We start from the raw sequence: 25,480 nt of genomic DNA, 5'->3' as shown, positions 1-25,480 counted from the left end.
TGGAACTTTTGGGGTCACTTATATATACTATCATATCATCTGCAAATAGTGATTCTTTGACTTCTTCCTTTACAATTTGTATTCCTTTGATCTCCTTTTGTCATCTAATTGCTCTGCCTAGGAGTTCAAGTACTATATTGAATAGGTAGGGAGAGAGTGGGCAGCCTTGTCTAGTCCCTTATTTTAGTGGGATTGCTTCAAGTTTCTCTCCATTTAGTTTGATGTTGGCTACTGGTTTGCTGTACATTGTTTTTATTATGTTTAGATTATGTTTTGAATTTCTGATCTTGCCAAGACTTTTATAATGAAGGGGTGTTGTATTTTGCAAATGGTTTCATCATCTCATGAGATGATTATGTGGTTTTTGTTCTTTTCATATTATTATGATGCTAGCATGAACAAGAGATTCAATTAAAGGATATGTACATAGTATTATTTTTTGATAACTTAAAATCATCTTTAATGAACTATTTATTGTTTATTAATTTGTATATATCCAACTTTTATAAAATATGTGATATCTTACAGTCATTTTCTTTTTGTTCACTCACTATTGATCTGCATACAAACATATTCTTATGTATGCACACTTATACATAGATATACGCATGTACACATATCATCATCCTCATTTTCCCTTTTCATGGTACATCCTGACCTTTTTTTTTTTTTTTTTAGATGAAAGGTGCTCTTCATCAAATTAGTTGCTCTTTTAGTTTATGTAGTCATCTGTAAAATGTGGAAAATTCCATGTGAGAGAATTAACTAGAAAAATGAATGTGAGCAGCTCAGAACAGGTCTAGACAGAATGAAGTGGTGGTATAATACATGCTACCTCTACACTGTATCTAGAAGCCTTATTTCCACTTCTGCTGATGAGATGTTGTAGCCCACATCAAACAAATGCCTCAGCAAACTGAAGGTTAGCATATTGCAAAATTTTGGAATCTTTCCCTCTGACTTGGCCAGTCTGAGATTGGCCAACTGAGGGAACATTGCAGTTCTTATAGGTTGTATTTGTGTAACTGGCATAGAGAACTGAAGCCATGGACTTCTAAAGGCACTGGAGATAAATTTTACAAGCCCAAGAAATATGCAGGTTGTATACATTATGCTTCAAGCATGAAGCACTGAACAATCTCCCATCCGCTTGCCCAATCCAAGGAACGAAGTGGCATTGGGTCTGCACAGGGAAGTGTTGGTGTACGCTGAAAATCCAGGGCCTGACTTCCTTACTGACTTGTAAGATACAAATCTCTCCTTTCTTTCACTAAGCTTTCTACTTTTACTGCACCACTTGGCATTTTGCCTTTTCATTGCAATACGACACTGCCATCTACAAACTTCCCACTCAGACATCCTCAGTTCAGTTAGGGAACAACAACTAAAGGGAACAATAACTTAGAATATTTTAAATACATTTATGATTATGACTTAGGCTGCAATCTTTTCAGACTTTGCCTACAAAAAGTCTTAAAATCAAATAGGGTAAATGAGTCATCCAACCTAGTTATGTTCTATCATAGTTCTTTATAATTTCATAGCATTTTAAATCTGTTTATTAACCTCTACAAAATCAAATATAAACCAACATCATCATCACCAACTAAAAAACCCTTCAGGGATTTTAGGCATGAGTAATCAGTTTAGAAAATTTAGAAATCCATGGGCAGAGCAGAGTTGTATATTTATTGATTTTTTTGTTTTTTAAAAAATTTTAGAAAAGATTTATTTATTTGCTTATTTTATGTATGTGAGTATACTGTTACTCTCTCAGTCACACCAGAAGATGGCATCAGATCCTATTACAGATGGTTGTGAGCCAACATGTGGTTGCTGGGAACTGAACTCAGGAAGTCTGGAAGAGCAGTCAGTGCTCTGAACCACCTACCATCTCTCTAGTCCCTGATTTTTATAAAATGCCTTGTAATTTTTATTGTAAAACTCTTGCATATATTCAGAGGATATTCCTTAATATTATTTTGGCTTTGATTGGACTCTTTGATAAGTATGTTATTATAACATTCCTATTGTATTTGAATACTGATCTTGTATCCTATCTTTGTTCTTGATTCATTTAGTAGTTCTAGTACCTTGTTTTGCTTCCTTGGGATTGCCTCTCTAAATGAACCGAGTCCTCTGGCCAACAGCCCAATATATGCGCCAACTGATACAAGCACCTCTGTCTTGCCGTGGATCCCAGGAGGAGTATTTAGTCTGTCCCAACTAAGCAAGGTGTCGATTGTGCTTCTGCAGCCATCAGTACTCAGGCCGCTCACTGTGAGTCTCGTTCAAGAGGTGAGCATCATGGCTGCACACCTTACTGCATCTGCAGAACGCTCACACATAGGTGTTGTCTTTCAGTCTGTGCATGTGGAGCATCACAGAAGTAACAGTTTTGAATGTCACACCAGCTCTACATTTTTGAGTAAAAGCTTTCTTGTAGAATTCCTTTCATAGGCAGTTGCATATGGTATATGAGTCTATGTGTAGATTATGCACAGGTTGATATTGGCTACCAATAGGAAGCTTCTTTTCTTGAAATGCCTTTGGTGCTAATGTAAAGGGCAGGAATCTCATAAAATGAGCTGAGAAGCACATATTTCTGGAAGGTTGGGAGTATAAAATTGCTATTTTTTATTCCTTAATTACTTAAGACCCTTGTTAACATCAACTTTTTTCTTTTTAAGTGAATTTCATTGCTTTTCTTCCATTATGCTACAAATACAGAAGTCTAGATAATGGCATAATATATTGTTTTGCTGACTTTTTTTTATATAAATAATGACCTTAAGGAAAAATTGTAAAAGTCAAACATGCTTAAAGATATACAAATAAACATTATGAACTCCCATCAGCACCAAGCAGTAAGTAAATTAATGGTCGGCACTCACGTCATGAAAACATGCATGGGTAACTAATATAGACTACACAGAGACCAGCTACGACCTTGATCCTCCGCAGTGCTGCTTACAGTGAGGAAGGTGGGGTGCTAGCTGTGCTCACGGTAAGCACCAGTGCCACTTATCTTACCACAACCCTAACTTGTGCCTGTATGGTCTGAGTCCCTCTTGTGAAAGAAGTGCTCCGTAGTCACCACTATGGACACCAGGGGAGCTTGTACTTGACTAGCTTGCACTTAGCAATGTCCTGCTTAAGCTATCTTTGAGTGGGGTAACTTTTCTTCAGGTTAAATCTAAATTGCTCAATTATTGAACAGAAAAAAAAAACTATGTGTAAAAGTAATTTTTTTCCATGCTGTAATTAAACAAGTGAGCTGTGCTTTGTAAGGCTTTGTTGAGAGTATGTTATTTCATTGCTGTGTAGCTAAAAGGTGCTTTTGAGACTTTCAGGGTTACCTGTGTGTTATGCTGTATTAACAGTTAAAAATCAATAAAACCCCTTTCTTAAGTATTTTCCCAGATGGCTTTGGGGAGTGTTACAAAATAGTAATGCGGGCTTTTAAAATAGTGTATACAACAGAGAAAAACATATGAACTTCTCCTCTTAGAACTTGTTGATTCTATTTCCTTGGTGTCTGGAGGCAAGCTCAGAATGTAGGCCTAGACTAAGGCTAGTTAAGACTAACATTTTTCTTAAAAGTTAGAAGTATCTAAATACATGAGTATCTGAAGAAGTTTTTAAAAATATGGTTAAAATACAATTCAAACAAGATTGAAGATTAGTGTGGTATGAATGTGTAAATTTATGCACTTGAGTCTCCACCCCAATCAACCCTGTTAAAAGTAGGACATCAGAGCTCTGGCCTCCTCAACCGATTGATGTTACAGAAACAAGTCCACACCCATTTTGCTCTCTCTCATCCTATGTTTAATCTTGGAAGCATGTGGTAAAAAGACCCTTGCCAGATGCTAGCACCTGGATCTTGGACTTCCAGCACTGAGAACCATGGAACAAAAAGTTTTTGTTTATAAACTATAGCTCCCAGTGTTCTGTTGATAACAACATATAGCAGATTAAAACAAGTAAATGTGAACGTTATTTCCCTAGTATGTGAAACCTAACCTTTATTAAATGGGACTTATTTCAGCTTTGAATAAACATATTTTGTCATCAGTGACTAATATGTACAATTCAAAAACATTGTTAGAAGTACACAGTAATTTTAGAAAGCACAAGACAGATTTTACTCATTTATTTACAAAAATCATCACTTAATAATTTATTGCACAAAATAAGCAAAAGAATTGTAAGAAAAAGATCTTATTGGGGCTACAGATGAAACAATGCAGAGAAACAACTTCTGTTTTCAAGTTTTCAGGATTTACTGTTAAAACTAAACTGAAACATCTGCTCCACTGACATAGTTTCAGAGCTCAGCTTTGGAAAGTGTGTGTGTGTGTGTGTGTGTGTGTGTGTGTGTGCCAGCAGGTCTGTTGGAGAAACAAACTCAAACAAAGCCTTAACAGTTTAAATGTTAACTGACATTCAAACAGTTGGCCACGTAATTATTAATGAATCTCACTTGGATCAAGTTCCTCCTCTTAAAATCCTACAGAATTAAAAGTTTATCTTTTATCCTTTATAATGAAATGAAATAAAATGAAAACTAGATCCTTGTGAGCCCAGGTTATATTAGCACTAACATAAGCATTTCATAGTGAATTCATTAATTATGCTTGATATTTCTTTCCAAAGGGTGATAGAAGTTTATTTAGGAAAAAGATTAATTCATTTAAAAGGATTATACACATCCCATATTTTAAATAATGTCTCTCTTATATGCCTCCTCTTCAATTCATATTTTAGTAGCTTAAATTCCAATTATTACTGCCAAGATATTATAGCAATTTTACATCCCATTACCCTTGCTTTGCTATAATAATAACGACCCTTTGTTAGATTCCTTTAAACGATCTAGTATATAATTGCAGGCTGTCCTGCGTGTGCTTCAGTTCAGTTACACATTCATCAGTGTGTTTGTCCTGTTACTTGTAGATGACTCCTACATATTTCCTCTGGCTCTGATTGATGGACTATATTCATGGGTGTAGTTGTTATGGAGGATAAACATTTATAACAATTTCTACTTGGAGGTTTTAATTTCCATTCCTATAAGGAAAAAAAAAATAAACAAACAGCCCAACAGCCAAGCTAAGTCAGATGTAGGAACAATGTTCTATGTCCACACAAATGAGGTAACATGTAGTAAGTGCTGAGTTTGTATGTAGCACATAGTAGGTGCTCACAGTAGAAGATAATCAGATAGATGTGCTTTTACTCTAAGAAAGAAATGGTGATCTACATACTGGAAACTAGTAGTAACATTTTGAATTTGCAAAAAAAAAGAAAATGTCTAAATTGAAGAATGACCCAAAGTCCAGCTAGGAACCAGACAGCGTCTAATAGGTAGCAACACAAAAGGAGCCTCCCATCCTAAGTGTCTGTATACCGGAAGCTCTTAGAAGTGTCACATACACTATTCTCAGCCTTCAGAGAAATACATGCTACCACATTTTGGATCATTCTCTAAAATAATGTCCGAGTACATATGGTTATGTTAAACAGAGTAAAAGCATTTTCCAGTGGAAGACCTGATATTTGAACTTGGCATAAATAACACATGTGTGCCACATCTGACTAGGTACTGTGAAAACACTCATAAACAAAAGTACACACTGCCAGTGAGCAAGTCCTAGCACTAAGCCATGGTGAGTATGGCCCAAAGGGAAGAGGTGAGACTGGGTAGCAGAGAAAGTATCTACTTTATAGGCTCAGTGAAAAGACAAGCAAGTATATGCAAGCCTTCTTCCCACCTGCCTTGGACTATAGGGGAAAATACTAAGAGTATAGAAACAGCCCCTAATATAGGCTCACCCAAACCATCCCATAAGTTCTGGGGTTTCTTCATTTATTTCTCTACTGTCTTTCAACACTGAATATTTTAATAATCTACTCACTCCTCTTCTTAAATACTTCTAATTTCTAATACCACTAGTCCAGGTTCCAGAGATGTGGTAGTCTATAAGACAGCAAATGAAATATGTTTTAAGGAAAAAAATTTAAGGTGGACATCTGTGTCCTGGTAACAAAGATGACTGGAGATTATGTCATGAGTGGGATTGTTCATAGGAATGTCTGTGATAGGGCCGGATCTAAGCTAACTCCAGAAGATACACAGAGGCAAACATGTGGAGATGTGGTGAAGAGGGCCTCACATATTGCAAGCTTGCCTTTGAGATTCCACTCACATAAAACCCTTTCAGCTTGCTGTCCCAAGACCCCAAGACCCAAGTACTTTGATACCTATTGAATTTGTAATTTGGTATTGCACAGCTCTGTTGTAACCTAAAGCAAAAAACACCTCTCATCAAACCCATGCTCCTTCTGCACTGCTCTCCCTGCTCGCCCATTTATCAAAGCTAGAAAACTGGTTTACTTGTTTTTGCTGTTTATTTGTTTTCCCTTCTCTCTTTCATCACAGTCTTGTTTTTCTTCATTTCTGAATGACACCTTATAGTGACATCAGCCTCAAGCAGATGACTGAAGCCTCACAGGGCCTCACAGGGCAGTCTGGTTTCTGATGAGCCCTTGAATATGTACATCACACTGCATACTAGCCTAAGCCTCAGTGATTACTTCCCAGTACCACAAGTTCTCTCATGACAGGACCCTGGGCTGCTGGAATCTGTTGCACTAGAAAGAAAGCTGTGGAATGACTGGAAAGACCTCAGCAGTATACCTTGTCTCTGGGTTTCTGCTTTCCATCATTACCATTGTCTACAAGTTCTTGTTTGTTTTTTAAGATCAAGTCTGTATTCTACACTCACTGTATGGCTGAGCAGAACCTTGAACTTCTAATCCTCCTGTCTCCACCTCTAAAACAGAAGCATATTCCACCACACCTAGTTTATGTGCTGCTGGAGTTCAAACACTAGATGTTGTAAATACTAGGCCAGAAGGGTCTGCTGAGCTCCATCTCCAAGTGTGGATGTCTTTTAACTGTGTCCCAGATCAAATTTAAGGTGGCATTCCCATACCACTGGCATGGTTCCTTCAACCTTAAACATACTGTCATGATAAGAGCCATTTTAGAATAAAGGACATTATGAAACACTGTAGCCCCCTTACAAAAACAAATTCTCTTCTCATTCATGTTCTGTGTGTGCTTTTAAATGTTCAGTTTTCATTCTGAAAAGTATCTTTATAGTTGTCAAGACTAAGATCACCTTCAACTATGATCATAATACCCCATCAGTAAGCTCTTGATGGGAATTTCTGATATTTTTTAAATGATCCGTATATTCTCTATTTTCAACTTTTCTCAGTACAAGGCAAACCTTATGCTTCTGGAAAATAAAACTTCTCCAAGCTTTCCATATTTGATACTAGCAAATTTTCTAGCATCATTCTTTTTCTGTCAATAAATATAATCTAATTAAAAGCACAAGAATTTCGGCTCCCTTATCTCTTACAATGTTATTGACAGAAAACCAACTTTTCATTTCTGATGCCTGGGAAGAGGGCATAATCCCCAGTAACTGGAGTCACAGATGCTTGTGAGCCAAGCCATCATGTGCGTGCTGAGAGTTTAGTCTGGATTCTCTGGATGGTGATGAGCCAGTGCTCTTAACCCCTGAGCCAGCTCTCTTTCCCCATTGCCATTTCTTGTCATTTCGTTCACTCTTTGCTCTTCACTCTTCAGCAAGCATAAAACTTAGTTTAATTTTGGAACTGTATTATGATAAAAACATTGTTTACTGACATCAAAGGAAGGAATGTACAATGAGATACTGTATAAACAAAGGTAGTTTCTCAGGATACAGAGCAAGCACAGCCACACTAAAGACTGAGTTTTGATGCCCCATACAAACTATTTTTGAAGGATCATTATTTCTTCATGAAAAAGTAAGTTTAAATACTATAGCCATTACTACTGTATTAATTTATGTAAAGCTTGTTTCGTAAAATCAAGCATCATACCAAATATATGATAATTATTTTCCATAGAATTCACTATATAATATAGAAAATTCAACTTATAATGGCTGCCTGTCTCAGGCTGATAGAACTACACATATCAAAGGGTGACATAAATAGCAACCTTAATGTGTAAACCACCCATAGAGCACTGCAAAAATCATAGTAAGCAACCACTCACAAGCGTGATAAATACAGCAATGGTTTCAAATAAAATTTCTCTCATAGCATCATTAACAATGGTAGCAGCCACTCCTAGCTAAGGCTGTTACACCGTCTGTATTGAACATCTCTTATACTTCCAGTCAGGTACCAATTACATGATAGGATCAGATGAAGTCACTTCATGTGAACTGATGAGGGGCTCAAGTGTAAACACTGAGCTTAGCCTGAAAACAGATGGGGTGGCAGATGGGAATGCAGACTGGTTTCACTTGATCTGCTTAACACAATCTCACTACTCAGTAAGAGGTGGCTCAAATCTCACAAAACTAAATCTAGTATCATTATTTCATATATGCTTTGTCTCCATAACTAAATACTTAACATCTAAAATTTGTTAATTTAAAATTCAAGTGCCTACATGTTAAATTATTGAATTCAAAGCTTTTTTTCTAACAAATTTTAGAACAGATGGTATGAGAGCACAATTGTCTGGTGAAATTAAATGCTGACTGTCTAGTTGCCCAGAAAGTGTAAAATTAATTACCTTCCTTCATTGATGAGTTCAATAAATGCAAGGCCTGCATTCTTCTGGATAGAGTTCTGCCATTCCTAAAGGAATAAACCAAAGCAAGTGTAAGAAAAATAAACATGCAAATGCAAACGAAATAGCAACTAGCTAAGGACCATGGTGACACTGTTACTAACATAGCTAAGGACCATGGTGACACTGTTACTAACATACACCACACTTTGTTTTCAATATGGTTTTTATAAGAAGTGTCATTTAAGAAGGAAAAAAATTGAGTTTTCCTGATTCAGAGTTTAGAAGGTGGCTTTTGGTTGATAGAAAGCTGAAATTTGCTGGAAAGTAAGACAGTAAGTAACATGTCTGCTTAGCACCAAGCTTCCTTCCAGGAAAGAACCAATGACCAACAAAGGCCTGAAGCTATGCACAAGAAGGAGGTATATTAGACTGCTGAAGACTTTAATCAATGATACAGAGTGTTCATTAGAACTGGAAGCAAAATTATGCCTTTATGCATTTATGCTTTTATGCACCTATATGTTTTTAGATCTATAACTTTACGTATCTATACACTTATGCACATATATTTTATGCAACCATGCCTTTATGCAGCTATACATTTATGTTGCTAAGCATTTAGGCATTCTATACATTTATGTGCCTATGCTTCTCCATAATCCACATCTTTACTTTGCCTTGGGCATAAACTGCTCTAGTCAGATTCACATTCTAAAAGACTGAAACAGCACAAAGTTACAAATACAATCGTTTCAGATGTGAATCACAAAACTTAATAGTAAAAATATTACTCTAATGTATTCTCTATTTGCTAATTGGAGATTAGCTAAATTTGCTAAATGCCTGAATCTAGCAGATCCAGTGAGAAAAAGCCACAACAATGAACACCAACAACTCTAATACACTGTTTTGGATTAGAAAAGAATGCTGTTTGTTTTGTATTCTTACCATGAAAAATTCGGAATATAATTTAAAAAGCTAGTTTTGGCTTTGGGTTTATTCAAATTACTTTCTCATTTGGCCAGTAAGTTTTTTTTTTATTGAAAATTCTATTTCTTTCAGTAGTTTAACAAATATTCTCACTAGTCCTATTAATATATACACATATATAGTCTCTATTAATTACTCATGTCACTTGTCTACAAATCTTATGACATGACTTGCATTTTTCTTGCACATGGAAAAGTATTTTATATAATATTTTTGACAGCATAAATGATATGGTGGTATAAGAGTGTACATTTTATCATAATAAAATGCCAATTAAGTTTTAAATCAAGTTGATATTATGTTATAAGTAAACTAAATGCACATCTTTTCTGAATGATTATGATAGTTAATATTAATAATGTTAACAATTATTAACTCAGCATTGAAACAAAATTTTATTTAGATCATCATATAGAAATCTATGCTTCTCTTTATATATGAAATACTAGCTACCCACGGGTATTCAATTAGCCTGACCATGAATTCAGGTTCACAAAATTTAAAAAAAAAAAAAAAAAAGTTGTGCTCTGTCCACAAGATGAACAGAGTAAATCCTTTGAAAACTATGTAAAAAGTCAGAGTTAAGATAAGGATGCTGATGTTTAAATATAAGCAAGCCAGTGGAATAACAAAAGCATAAGACTTTAAGAAATATGTATCTTACACAAATGTTTTACACACACACACACACACACACACACACACACACACACATTTTAAATAGAATGTTAAGATCAGGATGTAGCCTGCTCTACACTACTCTGTAGTATGTGAAATGGAAGGTTTCTCAGGTTATATTTCACCTCCAGGAAGTCCTGCCCAACATCAATTCACTTTTTGTCGAGGAGCAGCATGGGTGTATCAGGCTGGGTGCATGAGCACCATACATCACATCCCTGTCTTTGTGGGAAACAGTTAATTTCAAGTTGAAATGCTTGCAGAGGACCACCAAGTCTTTAGAACAGCTTCATCAGCCTTTTAAAACTTTTCATTGTTCTCTGAGATGACCGCTAGACACCTCAGGCCAAGAACATCATTTTTTCTATCAGTTTCTCCTCATGAGTATGTCAGCTCAACGCATATACTCATTCCTCCTCCTCTGTATAAAATTAAACATGCCAGCTTATTCCTTAGATATTTAATCCATCTTAAACTTAAAAAAAAACATCATAACTAGAAGGTTAAGAGTAGATTTAAAGTATACTGAAAATTGATTTTAAATTTTCTGTATCTATCCTTAAGATCTACTTAAAATTAACTATCACTAAAAGTGGTGGTAGCCCTTAAAATCTTCAAAGTAAATGCTCATTGTAACTGATATGATGACACTAAAAAATCTGAGCAATAAGTTACTAAAGCTAATAACAAGAACTGTAGCAAAGAATACTGTGTAAAATTTAAAAAACAAAAAACTAGGCATTCCAGTTTCCACTCCCACCTGTAGCAGATCCTCTGCCACAGGGCTCCATAACCAAATAGCTCCAGGAGGGAGACAGCCTCTCAGAGTGTGGACAGGCCTGTGAACGCGGGTAGGATCACCACTGCTGCCCAGAGGAGCACATCCAGAACCTTCAGGACACAGGAACCAAGGAGCTGCCTAGGAGAGGAGTCTTCTGGTCTCTATCTGCACCCCAGAGATGATCCTGCACCCCAGCTATCCATAACCAAATTCCTCCCAGAGATAATTGGTTTCCCAGGAGTACTGAGACACAGGCTTGCAGGAGGGACAAGCCACAGTCAGAGACAGCAAGACCAGCTAACACCAGAGATAACCAGACAGCAAAAGGCAAGCACAAGAATATATGCATAAGAAACCAAGACTACATGGCATCATCAGAACCCAGTTCTCCCAACACAACAAACTCCCAACACAACAAACTTTTGTTTTTTATAATAAACCATAAAAGCAAGACTCTGATTTAAAAATCACATCTCATTATGATGATAGAGGACCTTAAGAAGGACATAAATAACTCCGTTAAAGAAAGAGAACACAGGTAAACAGATAGAAGCCCTTAAAGCGGAAACACAAAAATCCCTTAAAGAATTGCAGCAAAACACAACCAAACAGGTAAAGGAACTGAATAAAACCTTCCAGGATCTAAAAATAGAAATATAAACAATAAAGAAATCACAAAGAGAGACAACACTGGAGACAGAAAACCTAGGAAAGAGATAAGGAGTCATAGATGCAAGCATCACCAACAGAATACAAGAGATACAAGAGAGAATCTGAGGTGCAGAAGATACCATAAAAAACACTGACACAACAGTCAAAGAAAATGCAAAATGCAAAAATATCCTAACCCAAAACATCCAGGAAATTCAGGACACAGAAGACCAAACCTAAGGATAATAGGTATAAAAGAGAGTGACGATTCCTATCTTTAATTAAAGGGCTAGTAAATATCTTCAACAAAATTATAGAAGAAAACTTCCCTAACTTAAAGAAAGAGATGCCCACGAACATAAAAGAAGCCTACAGAACTCCAAATAGATTGGACCAGAAAAGAAATTCCTCCCATCATATAATAGTCAAACCACCAAGTGCACTACACAAAGAAAGAATATTACAAGCAGTAAGGGAAAAAGGTCAAGCAATGTATAAAGGCAGACCTATCAGAATTCCACCAGACTTCCCACCAGCGACTATGAAAGCCAGAAGATCCTGGGCAGATGTCATACAGACCCTAAGAGACCACAAATGCCAACCCAGACTACTGCCAGAGAAACTCTCAATTACCATACATGGAGAAACCAAGATAGTCCATGACAAAACCAAATTTACACAATATCTTTCCATAAATCCAGTCCTAAAATGGAAAATAGATGAAAAACACCATCACAAGGAGGGAAACTAAACCTAAGAAAAAGCAAGAAAGTAATCTTTCAACAAACCCAAAAGAAGATAACCACACAAACATAAAAAGAACATCAATAATAAGAGGGAGCAGTGATTACTATTCCTTATTATCTCTTAACATCAATGGACTCAATTCCCCAAGAAAAAGTCAAAGACTAACAAACTGGATATGTAAACAGGAGCCAACATTTTGCTGCATAGAGGAAACACACCTCAGTGTCAAAGACAAAGACTACCTCAGAGTAAAGGGCTGGAAAATAAGCTAACATTTTCCAAGCTAATGGTCCCAAGAAACAAGCTGGATTAGCCATTTTAATATTGAATAAAATCAACTTTCAAACAAAAGTCATCAAAAAAGATAAAAAAGGATAATTCATACACATCAAAGGAAAAATCCACCAAGAAAAACTCCCAATTCTGAAATTCTATGCTCCAAATGCAAGGACACTCACGTAAAAGAAACTTTAGTAAAGCTAAAAACACACATTGAACCAAACACAATAATTGTGGTGGACTTCAACACCCGACTCTCATCAATGGACAGAGCAGGGCAACAAAACTAAACAGAGGCACAGTGAAACTAAAAGAAGTTTTGGACTAAAGGAACTTAACAGATATCTATAGAACATTTCATCTTGAATCAAAAGAATGTACCTTCTTCTCAGCACCTCATGGTTTTTCCAAAATTGACCTAACAAATCAGACTTCAACAGATGTAAGAAGACTGAAATAATCCCATGCCTCCTATCTGATTACTACGAATTAAGGCTGGTATTCAAAGCCCACATACACATGGAAGCTGAACAATGCTCTACTCAATGATAACTTGGTTAAGGAAGAAATAAAGAAAGAAATTAAAGAGTTTTTAGAATTTTTTTCAATTTTTTAAAATAGATATTTTCTTTATATACATTTCAAATGCTATACTGAAAGTTCCCTATACCTCCCCCTCCCCACCCTGCTCCCCTACCCACCCAACTCCTGCTTCTTGGCCCTGGCATTCCCCTGTACTGGGGCATATAAAGTTTGCAAGACCAAGGGGCTTCTCTTCCCAGTGATGGCTGACTAGGCCATCTTCTGCTACATATGCAGCTAGAGACACAAACTCTGGGGGTACTGGTTAGTTCATATTGTTCCACCTATAGGGTTGCAGACCCCTTTGGCTCCTTGGGTACTTTCTCTAGCTCCTCCATTGGGGGCCCTGTGTTCCATCTTATAGATGACTGTAAGCATCCACTTCTGTATTTGCCAGGCACTGGCATAGCCTCATATGAGCCAGCTATAATAAGGTCCCTTCAGCAAAATCTGGCATATGCAAGAGTGTCTGGGTTTGGTGGCTGATTATGGGATGGATCCCCAGATGGGGTAGTCTCTGGATAGTCCATCCTTTCGTCTTAGCTCCAAACTTTGTCTCTATAACTCCTTCATGGGTATTTTGTTCCCTATTCTAAGGAGGAATGAAGTATCCACCCATTGATCTTCCCTCTTCTTGATTTTCTTGTATTTTGCAAATTGTATATTGGGTGTTCTATGTTTCTGGGCTAATATCCACTTATCAGTGAGTGCATATCTAATGACTTCTTTGTGATTCGGTTACCTCACTAAGGCTGATATCCTCCAGATACATCCATTTGTTCAAGAATTTCATAAATCCATTGTTTTTAATAGCTGAGTAGTACTCCATTGTGTAAATGTACCACATTTTCTATATCCATTCTTCTGTTGAGGGACATCTGGGTTCTTTCCAGCTTCTGGCTATTATAAATAAGGCTGCTATGAACATAATGGAGCATGAGTTCTTATTACCAGTTGGAACTTCTTCTGGGTACATGCCCAGGAGAGGTATGATCTTTCTGTAGTATTATGTTCAATTTTCTGAGGAACCTCCACAATGACTTCCAGAGTGGTTGTATAAGCTTGCAATCCCACCAACAATGGAGGAGTGTTCCTCTTTCTCCACATCCTCACCAGAATCTACTGTCACCTGGATTTTTGATCTTAGCCATTCTGACTGGTGTGAGGTGGAATCTCAAGGTTGTTTTGATTTACATTTCCCTGATGATTAAGGATGTTGAACATTTTTTCAGATGCTTCTCAGCCATTCTGAATTCCTCAGTTGAGAATTCTTTGTTTAGCTCTGAGCCCCATTTTTAATGGAGTTATTTGAATTTCTGGAGTCCAGATTCTTGAGCTCTTTGTATATATTGGATATTAGCCCCCTATCAGATTTAGGATTGGTAAAAATCTTTTCCCAATCTGTTGGTGGCCTTTTTGTCTTATTGACAGTGTCTTTTGCCTTACAGAAGTTTTGCAATTTTATGAGGTCTATGAAGCCACAATTACTCTGATACCTAAACCACACAGAGACCCAACAAAGAAAGAGAACTTCACCAATTTCCCTTATGAATATTGATGCAAAAATACACAATAAAATTCTCTCAAACCAAATCCAAGAACACATCAAAATGATCATAGATCATGATCAAGTAGGCTTAATCCCAGGGATGCAGGGATGGTTCAATATACAGAAATCTATCAATGTAATCCACTATATAAACAAACTCAAAGGAAAAAAAAACATATAATCATTTCATTAGATGCTCAGAAAGCATTTGACAAAATCCAACATCATTTCATGATAAAAGTCATGGAATGAGCAGAAATTCAAGGCCCATGCCTAAACATAATAAAAGCAATATACAGCAAACCAGTAGCTAACATTCAACGAAATGGAGAGAAACTGGAAGCAATTTCACTAAAATCAGGGGACTAGACAAGGCTGCCCACTCTCTCCCTACCTATTCAATATGGCACTTGAAGTGCTAGCCAGAGTAATTAGACAACAAAAGGATGTAAATAGTAAAGGAAGAAGCTAAAGTATCACTATTTGCAGATGATATGATAGTATACTTAAGTGACCCTAAAAATTCCACCAGAGAAATAAACCTGATAAACAACTTCAGTAACTTAGCTAGATATAAAATTAACTTAAACAAATCAGTGCCCTTCTTCTACTCAAATGATAAACAGGTTATAAAGAAATTAGGGAAACAAAACCCTTCCAAATAGTCACAAATAATATTAAATGCCTTGGTGTGACTCTAATTAAGCAAGTGCAAGACCTGCATGAGCATAATTTCAAGTCTTCAAGAAATCAAAAAAGATCTCAGAAGATGGAAAGATCTCCCATGCTCACAGATTGGCAGGATTAATATAGTAAAAATGGCCACCTTGACGAAAGCAACCTAAAGATTCAATGCAATCCTGATCAAAATTCCAACTAAATTCTTTACAGAGTTAGAAAGAACAATCTGCAAATTCATCTGGAATAACAAAAAACCTAGGATAGCAAAAACTATTCTCAACAATAAAGAACTTCTGGTGGAGTCACCATTGCTGACATCAAGCTGTACTACACAGCAATTGTGATAAGAACTGCATGCAGGAAGGTAGATCAATGGAATAGAATTGAAGACCCAGAAATAAATCCACACACCTATGGTCACTTGATCTTTGACAAAGGAGCTAAAACCATCCAATGGAAAAAAGACAGCATTTTCAACAAATGGTGCTGGCTCAACTGGTGGTTATCATGTAGAAGAATGCAAAATGATCCATTCTTATCTCCTTGTACAAAGCCCAAGTCCAAGTGGATCAAGAACTTCCACCCCCACCCCCAAAAAAGGATACACTGATAGAAAAGAAAATGGGGAAGAGCCTTGAAGATATAGGTACAGGGGAAAAATTACTGAACAGAACAGCAATGGCTTGTGCTATAAGATCAAGAATTGACAAATGGGATCTCATAAAATTGCAAAGGACACTGTGATTAGGATAAAATGGCAAACAACAGATTGGGATAAGATCTTTACCAATCCTCCATCTGATAGAGGGCTAATATCCAATATATACAAAGAGCTCAAGAAGATGGACTCCAGAGAACCAAATAACCATTAAAAATGGGGTACTGAGCTAAACAAGGAATTCTCAACTAAGAAATACCAAATGGCTAAGAAGCACCTAAAGAAATGTTCAACATCCTTAGTCATCAGGGAAATGCAAATCAAAACCACCCTGAGACTCCACCTCACACCAGTCAGAACGGTTAAGATCAAAAACTTGGGTGACAGCTGATGAAAGAGGAACACTCCTCCATTGCTGGTGGGATTGCAAGCTGGTACAACCAGTCTGGAAATTTGGCATTTACTCAGATAACTGGACATAGTACTACCTGAGGACCCAGCTATAACCACTCCTGGGCATATACCCAGAAGATGTTCCAATATGTAATAAGAACACATGCTCCACTATGTTCATAGCAGCCTTATTTATAATAGCCAGAACCTAGAAAAAACCCAGATGCCCCTCAACAGAGGAATGGATACAGAAAATGTGGTACATTTATACAAGGAAGTACTACTCAGCTATTAAAAACAATGAATTTATGAAATTCTTAGACAAATGGATGGAATTAGAAAATATCATCCTGAGTGAGGTAACCCAATCACAAAAGAACACACATGGTACGTACTCACTGATAAGTGTATATTAGCCCAGGATCTCTGAATACCCAAGATACAAGTCATAGACAACATTAATCTCAAGAAGAAGGAAGACGAAAGTGTGGGTACTTCTTATAAGTGGGAACAAAATACCCATGGAAGGAGTTACAGAGACAAAGTGTTGAGCAGAGACTGAAGGAAATGCCATCCAGTGACTGCCCCATGTGGGGATTCATCCTACATACAGTCACCAAAGCCAGATACTATTGTGGATGCCAACAAGGGCTTGCTGACAGGAGCCTGATATAGCTGTCTTCTGAGGGGCTTTACCAGTGCCTGACAAATACAAAGGTGGATGCTCACAGCCACACATTGGACTGAGCACACAGTCCCAATGGAGTAGCTAAAGAAAGGACCCAAGGAGTTGAAGGGGTTTGCACCCTCATAGGAGGAACAACAAAATGAATCAACCAGTACCCCTCAGAGCTCCCAGGGACTAACTACCAACTAAAGAGGATACATGGAGGGTCCCATGGCTCCAGCTGTATATATAATAGAGGATGGCCTTGTGGAACATCAATGTGAGGAGAGGCCCTTGGTCCTGTGAAAGCTCTATGTCCCAGTGTAGAGGAATGTCAGGGCCAATAAGCGGGAGTGGGTGGGTTGGTGAGTATGGGAAAGTGGAAGGGTGTTTTGGGAGGGGAAACCAGGAAAGGGGATAACATTTGAAATGTAAATAAAGAAAATATCTAATGTACAAAAAAAGCCAGAAAATACTACAGTAGAGGACACCTGGGGTGGGGGGAAGTAGAGCCCAACTCACTTTCTATGAGTGTGGAAGTATGCTGGTCACTTTTTACTGCCCACTCTACACTAGTGAAAGTGACCTGGGAAGAGTCTCAACTGTGCTATACTCTCATTCAGACTGGGCTATGGGCATGTCTGTGTGCACCATCCTAAATGCTGGTAGATAATGGAGAGCCCAGCCTCAAGTTGGCAATGCTACCACTAGGCAGTGGCCTCCACTTAAAGAAAGGCTAATCACAAGTCAGAGAGAGCAAGACAGCTTTCTCCCATGGGTCTTACTGCTTTGAGTTCTGTCCTGGCTTCCCTAGTAATGAAGTGTGACCCAGATCTGTGAGAGGAAATGAACCCTTTTCACCTCAAGATGCTTTTGGTCATGATAAACAAACTAATGAATATCTGCATATATGTACAAAGTATGTTAAGCATTTTTTCTTTTTTGCCTTTTCATGGTTTACTTACATGAACATTGTACTAAAATCTTATGGGAAAAGATAATGTAAAAATCCCCCTCTCCCAAATCACTTGGAAATATAACTAACATTAAAACAAGTAGGCAACATAAAATTATATTATAATCACTTGAAAATAAACATGAGGTCACCTAGAATTTTAGATGATCTCTGTTAAAATAAAGCATATAATTATTAATCATCGATATATGTATAATTCATTTGTACTTACAATAAAAAGTCTAGATTTTTAAATAATGTTTTAAAGCAATGATATTCCCACCTATTAATATGTATAACACACATGCTGTTATCACCTGGTATCTATGGCAGGTTGTTCTAGAATCCCACAGGAGTACTAATATTCAGGGATGCTCAAGTTCCTCATCTAAAATGATGCAGTATTAGCATATAACTTGCACACATCCCTGGGTAAGTACCAGCAGATTTATAGTATTTAGTATACAGCGATATAAATGCTATATAGATATTGTCATACTATATTTCTTACATAATAACAACCCAAAATTTGAACACGTTCAACACAAGGGCACATGCTATTAAAGGAAAAAAATCTATCAAGAGGATAATACAATTCTAGACATTTACTCACAAGCCAAAAGGACATCCAATATCACTGAACCTAACAGAGTGATAATGGGAAACTACAATACCCGACTCTTGCCAATTGACAGGGCATCCAGACAAAAATTAAGTACACTCTGGAGTTAAATAATAACATAAATCAAATGGACCTAAAAGATATCTACAAAACATTCTAACAAACACTGGAGAATGTTTTTTGTTGTTATTGTTTTAGTTTGTATCTTTTTCTCAGAAGACTACAGAAGTTTCTCCAAAATTCCATAGTAGGATACAAAGCAAGTTTCAACAAAAACTAGAAAACAACTAACATCCTATATCCTACTTGACTTCCGTGGTGTAGAGCTCACTATCCATACAGCAGAAACAGTACAAACAGCAGAAAGCACACAAAACTGACTCTGAACAATGTATCACTGCATGAAAAGTACGTTAAGGCAGAAATAAAAAAGGAAGTTAAAAGCCTTTTAAAAATTGAATGAAAATGAAAACATAACACATTAAAATATGTAGGGCATAATAAGAGAAAAATATGAAACATTTAAAAAATTGTTTGTCACACTCAAATATATACCTTAAGGTTTATTAGGACACATGCTCCACTATGTTCATAGCAGCCTTATTTATAATAGCCAGAAGCTGGAAAGAACCCAGATGCCCCTCAACAGAGGAATGGATACAGAAAATGTGGTACATTTACACAATGGAGTACTACTCAGTTATTAAAAAGAATGAATTTATGAAATTCCTAGTAAAATGGATGGATCTGGAGGGTATCATCCTGAGTGAGGTAACCCAATCACAAAAGAACTCACATGATATGTACTCACTGATAAGTGGATATTATCTTAGAAACTTAGAATACCCCAGATACAATTTGCAAAACACATGAAACTCAAGAAGATTGAAGACCAAAGTGTGGACACTTCGCCCCTTCTTAGAATTGGGAACAAAACACCCATGGAAGAAGTTACAGAGACAAAGTTTGGGGCTGAGACGAAAGGATGTACCATCTAGAGACTGCTGCACCCAGGGATCCATCCCATAATCAGCCTCCAAATGCTGACACCATTGCATACTCCAGCAAGATTTTGCTGAAAGGACCATGATATAGGTGTCTCTTGTGAGGCTATGCAGGTGACTGGCAAACACAGAAGTGGATGCTAACAGTCAGCTATTGGATGGAACATAGGGCCCCCAATGGAGGAGCTAGAGAAAGTACCCAAGGAGCTAAAGGGATCTGCAACCCTATAGGTAGAACAACAATATGAACTAACCAGTACCCCCAGAGCTCATATCTCTAGCTGCATATGTAGCAGAAGATGGCCTAGTCGGCCATCACTGGGAAGAGAGGCCCCTTGGTCTTGCAAACTTTATATGCCCCAGTACAGGGGAATGCCAGGGCCAAGAAGTGGGAGGGATGGGTAGGGGAGTTGGGGGGGAGGGTTTGGGGGACTTTCAGGATAGCATTTGAAATGTAAATGAAGAAAATACTGAATAAAAAATTGGAAAAAAAGATTTCTTTACAGATGTAGTTTTGAATTTGTTCAAGTCTTGAAGTTAAAATTTGTTATAACAAGAACTTCTATAAGTCAAAAGCTAAACATGTAGAGTCTAAGTCTTCCAAGCGTAATTTATCATGAGACTATGAAGACCCTTTTCATAGCACAAGAAGTAAAATGAGACAAGGGACAGGACTTCCTGCTCATTGATCTTTCTCTGTGGAGAATGGCCATTTTCCTTTCCTTAACTGCCCCAGTGGGGCTTCCTTGTTTTGGGTGAGCATCCACATATTTTTAGATAAACTAATCTGAATATGAGGAGAGGGAGCTTACAGAAAGAACATAGAAAAAGGATCCATTGTTAACTATGTATTAAATAGATTGTGTAAACTTCATTTGAAAAATATCTAGGAAGATGTGAATTACTATACACAACCCAAAAATATATTGTCTGATTTTTAAAAATAAATTTACTATCATCATCATCAATGTATTTGTGATACCAGCAGTGTTCATTGGCATGCTGTGCCATGGAGTATTTGTGGAAGTGGTGTCAAAGGACTGAGATACTTATTGACAGATAAGCAGATTCTGGTTAACAGGTTCTCCCTGTGTCCCTCAATCTCACCAGTTACAGGGTCCTCCTGTACCCTGGGCTCTTATCTGACCTCTCCAGCATAGTGGCTGGACTAACTGCCATTCCCCAGTATGCTCATCCCTATAGAATCCAGCCATTTCAGCTACACCACTATTTTGGCTTTGTGGGCCTCTTGCCCTCTTGGCTGATGCTCATGGGAGTCCCCGCTCCCATGCCCACTCACATGGCCCAGCTCAGATGTGTTCACTCTGGATCCTTCCAAACATCTCTGGCTACGCTCACCCTCATACCTATGGTGCTTTCCCTTTTGTCTACAATAAACCTTCTCCTCTATCATACTTAGCCACATTCATGCCCCCTTTCTTTTCTCTTCTCCTTTCTTTTCTTTTCTTTTCTTTTCTTTTCTTTTCTTTTCTTTTCTTTTCTTTTCTTTTCTTTTCTTTCCTTTTTCTTTCATTCAGAAGTCAGATTGCAGTTTTAGGGCTTTGGTTCTCTCATTTCACCATGGTTATGGGAATAAGCACTGTCTATCATGCTTGTGGTCAAGCACTGTTACCCACAGATCCACCTAGCTAACCCTAGTTATTTAACTTTTTATGTGCTATAAAAAAATAAGCTGGCCCCTAGCCTGAGAACAGATATAAGAGAGGACAGACAAACAGACCCACAGATGTGTTGGAACTGCCTCCAAGGACTGTGTCTCCTTCCCTGCTAATACTGCAGTGGAAGCTTACCAGCTTCAGGGACCATTTCCAAAGAGCATTCCACAACCATTCAGTCTTTAGAGCCACACATAATTGTGCGTGATTATATCAGTTAGACATCTCAGGCCATGTGTCTTTTCATTCTGCCTCAGTGCCTTCAAATTTAAATGTGATATCTGCAATGCCGTAGATAACCCTAACCTCCTGGGGACTAGAAGTATGTCACTAAGGCTTCAGTAACCACTGCAATTCTAAAAGACAGTTGCAGGGTGCCTAAGCACTGATCACATGTGACAGAACTGCACAACAGTTCTCTAAAGGCCCAGAGAAAAGCGCACGCTCCATCCCTGGTTTTCTCATCTTTATCATCTTATTACACAGTCTAATGTCCTTACAAAACTGAATATATACGAACGAAGACATTTATCAGGGTTCTGCATGTTAGCCTCACCATGGCCTCAGAACCTCATCTTGGCTTTATTACATCTAGAAAAAAATCTTTTTCTTTTGTACCATCTGACTAAACTGTAACAAATTGGAGAAAAAAAAAGTTTTTCAAAAATTAAATGTTCAAAGGCCGAATCACTTGAAAGGAAAAGGATTTTCCTCAGTTGTGGCTCCTTTGTGAGTGCTGCTTTTTAAAGCCCTGAGTCACACCCTGACCACACCAGTCACCAAATCCTTTTAGTTAAATATATGAAGTATTTAGAAAAGAACAAAGTCATACAAACCACAAAATAATTCATGCTGAGCACATCATACATAGATCCAAGGAGTCATTATTTTAACTTATGTAGTTTCAACTTTTAATGAGAACTGGAATGATTTATTAAGCAGGCATTTGCTTAATCAGTGCTTTAACTCAGAAAGCACTTAAATACTGATAACATGATTTTTTTCATGAGGTCCCTCAATTTATCTCTTGACACACAAAGCAAAGAGCAGTGCACGTGCATCTGCTGAGTTTTACTGATAGAAACTTAAAGAAATCCTGTGGTAACACCACTCACTTTTTCTTAGAGTTCTTCTCATGGAGACTTCCTAAAGAGAAATCTGGAAATAATTAGAAACTATTAAAGTACGTAAAAAGTCTGCTTGGAAAAAGTCAATCTGCTATTCATCAAAGAATGTAGTACATGGAGGATAACCTAGGAGGATGTAAGTGTTGTAGGAGCGGCAGCCACAGCACAGCAAATGCAGATGCATGCTCTGACACCAGCTTCCTGCAACCAGGAGCCTGGGCAGGACACTGACTGTGGGTTCCTTTGCCAAACAGAGCAAAGGATAACCACCTTATACAATTCCTTACACTTCAAAACTATAAGAATACATGTTGGTAAAAAGATGCTAGTAACTAAATTAATACAAACCATAAGAGAAGAGTACAGAACTAATTCTTAAAGTTTAAGATATACATGGAAAGAAAAGTATCAAAATATAATAAAAATTGTTCTGTGGTTTTGGAACAATAAACAAATTACAACAGAAAATGGTGATATCTTCTTGAAACTAAAAGTATGTTTTTGAAGAAATGCAAAATTCCACTGGGGGTAGACTGGACGCCATGTCCCTTAGAGTTTAGAGGGTGCCATATGAACTGAATTACCCTTGACAAGTACCGTCAGACATCTGTAATGTGATCTCATGTGAATTTACAACACATTTTGGACACATACTATTGGCAAGAGTTTTTTTTTCAGATAAGGAGGGAAGAAAACCAAATATTCTTAATAATATGTAGTAGTTAACATGGAACTTCCAATAAGAAATGAAAAGTGTAAAAGTAAAAGCATTTAATGAGCTACAACAAAGAGAAATATAAGGCACCCAAAATAAAGTTCACTTCCTTTTTCTTTCAATCCCTGTTGCATATTCTAATCTCAGTTTTCAATATCTTGTCTAAGTTTGGAGATAAATTTTATGCAAACAAACTACAAAATGATACTTGCATTGAAAACTTATTTTGGCAGGAATTAAATCACAGCCTGGATGCTATTTTATGGCTCTATCTCACTGTGAGGTAAAGTGCATATAATATATATAGACAGTAAGAATGCATACCCTGAGCTACTTCTGTTAATCTCTCACTGCTGCTCATCATCTGTGGTAACTGACAGTAAAACAAAGCAAACGAGCTCTGTGGGCCATGGTTTTAAAGATTCATCGTGATTGCCTGCCTTGGCAGGAAGACAGCCCGCAGACTGGTGCTAATTCTATGGGGATCAGCTCCAATGGAAGAAACGCATTAAGGCCTGCAGAAAAGAACATGCTTTGTAGAGAGCTAGGCCCAATAATTCTACAGCACGGTTAACTTTTTTCATCAGAGGCCTGCCACTTCTATGGTCATCCCGCTAAGAGATGAAAATCATGATTTCATCAGTAGTGAAAAAATGACATTTTATTTTAAGAACCTTTTGAAATGTGTCCATCTTTCTTAGTGACCTCAAAACCAAAGTCTGAAAACATCTGTGGATCAACAATGATCTTCAATGCTGGACTGATAGGCTTAGCTTCACACTGAAATAGTTAACTACCCAACTGCATTTGACAGAATGGAAAGCACTCTCTGGCTTTCTTAAAAGTGCTTTGTAGAAAGTAACATAACAGATTAACAGAAAATAATAAGACAGTTGTTTTTAATGTGCAGACCTTTCAAGTTACTTATATGATGCTATTTAACCTCATATAAAACATTTAAAATTTTGAAACATTTAAAATTTTCAGTATTCAAAGACTGAATTATTTTTAAAATTCAATTTGAAAATCAATCTATGAGGCCTGTCTCCTTGGCTGTCCTGCTGACACACAGGAAAGTGTACTACAGAGACAGCTTACATTTCCCACTCTTCCTTCCAATCAATATCTGAGGCAAAGTTTCATCTCTAGGGCCCCTAATGGCAGGAATTTCTGGAGCCAGCAAATGGGTAATGTTAAACCTACAATTAGAAAAAGAGGCCATCAAAGACACCAGATCCTAATGCAACATTGCTCTTTATTCTCTGAACTGCAGCGATAGACAGGGCTAAGGGAAAGGGTATTCTAAACCATGCCTTGCCACAAAAGCTGCTAAATATCTGGATTCTCCTCCACCTAACATAGCCACAGAGCTCCCATCTCCCTTGAACTCAGGCCCTCTGCACTGGGTACAATCTTCAGAAGCTCTGCAGACGAGCTTCTCCCAGGGCTGGTGCTCCCTGTGTTTTCCTCTCGACTGTATTCCTGCGTTCTCACGAACATACCCCTGAAGAAAGTAAACTGGAAATCCAAAGGTAAGCGTTTGCTGTTTGCTCTAGAATAAAGACCACTGAAGTCATGCTCGGCTTATCTGGGCTGGCTGTGGTGTTTTAGGTGGACTTCAAGCGGGTTAGGACTAAGTTGTGATCATCCTTCTACTGAGGAGACCGGGGATAAGTCAATAAGTAAGCATTTGCTGTTTGCCCTGGGATGGTTAAAAACCACTGTCTTATATGGGTTGGCTGTGGCATTAGGTGGACCTCAGGACAGTTATGGACATCAGGAGTGTTCACCCTTCCATTGAGTATACCTGGGATGAATAGAATACAATGGCTACGGATTACAAGCATGTATCTACTACTCAAATATTATGGAATATTTCATATTCATATAATGACAGCAGACATGAATTCCTGGTGACAGGAAAGTGCATTAATTTTCTATTTTAGTTATCTAAAAAGACTAATACATGGTTCTTCTTCAAGTTCTAGATCAATTTTTTGTTTAATTGTAAAAAAGAATATCCAACAATTTATCTTTAATTCTTGTTAATAAAGATAATTACCATTCAGTAGTCT

At 37.4% G+C, this 25,480-nt stretch overlaps 1 protein-coding gene across 4 annotated transcripts in view; it reads right to left on the bottom strand.

Moving 5' to 3' along the window:
- Nbea (neurobeachin) overlaps positions 1-25,480 on the bottom strand; it is a 539,067-nt gene that overhangs the window by 238,589 nt on the left and 274,998 nt on the right. For all 4 annotated transcript variants that reach the window (XM_021158784.3, XM_029475178.2, XM_085835883.1 and 1 more), the window contains one exon: positions 8,651-8,715. In XM_021158784.3, the coding sequence (XP_021014443.1) occupies positions 8,651-8,715 (65 nt within the window). The remainder of the gene's footprint in view (positions 1-8,650; positions 8,716-25,480) is intronic.

The sequence above is a fragment of the Mus caroli genome, unplaced genomic scaffold, assembly GCF_978045245.1.
Source record: "Mus caroli unplaced genomic scaffold, Mus_caroli_1 scaffold_3, whole genome shotgun sequence".
NCBI lineage: Eukaryota > Metazoa > Chordata > Mammalia > Rodentia > Muridae > Mus > Mus caroli.
This window is presented reverse-complemented; position numbering and strand designations above follow the sequence as displayed.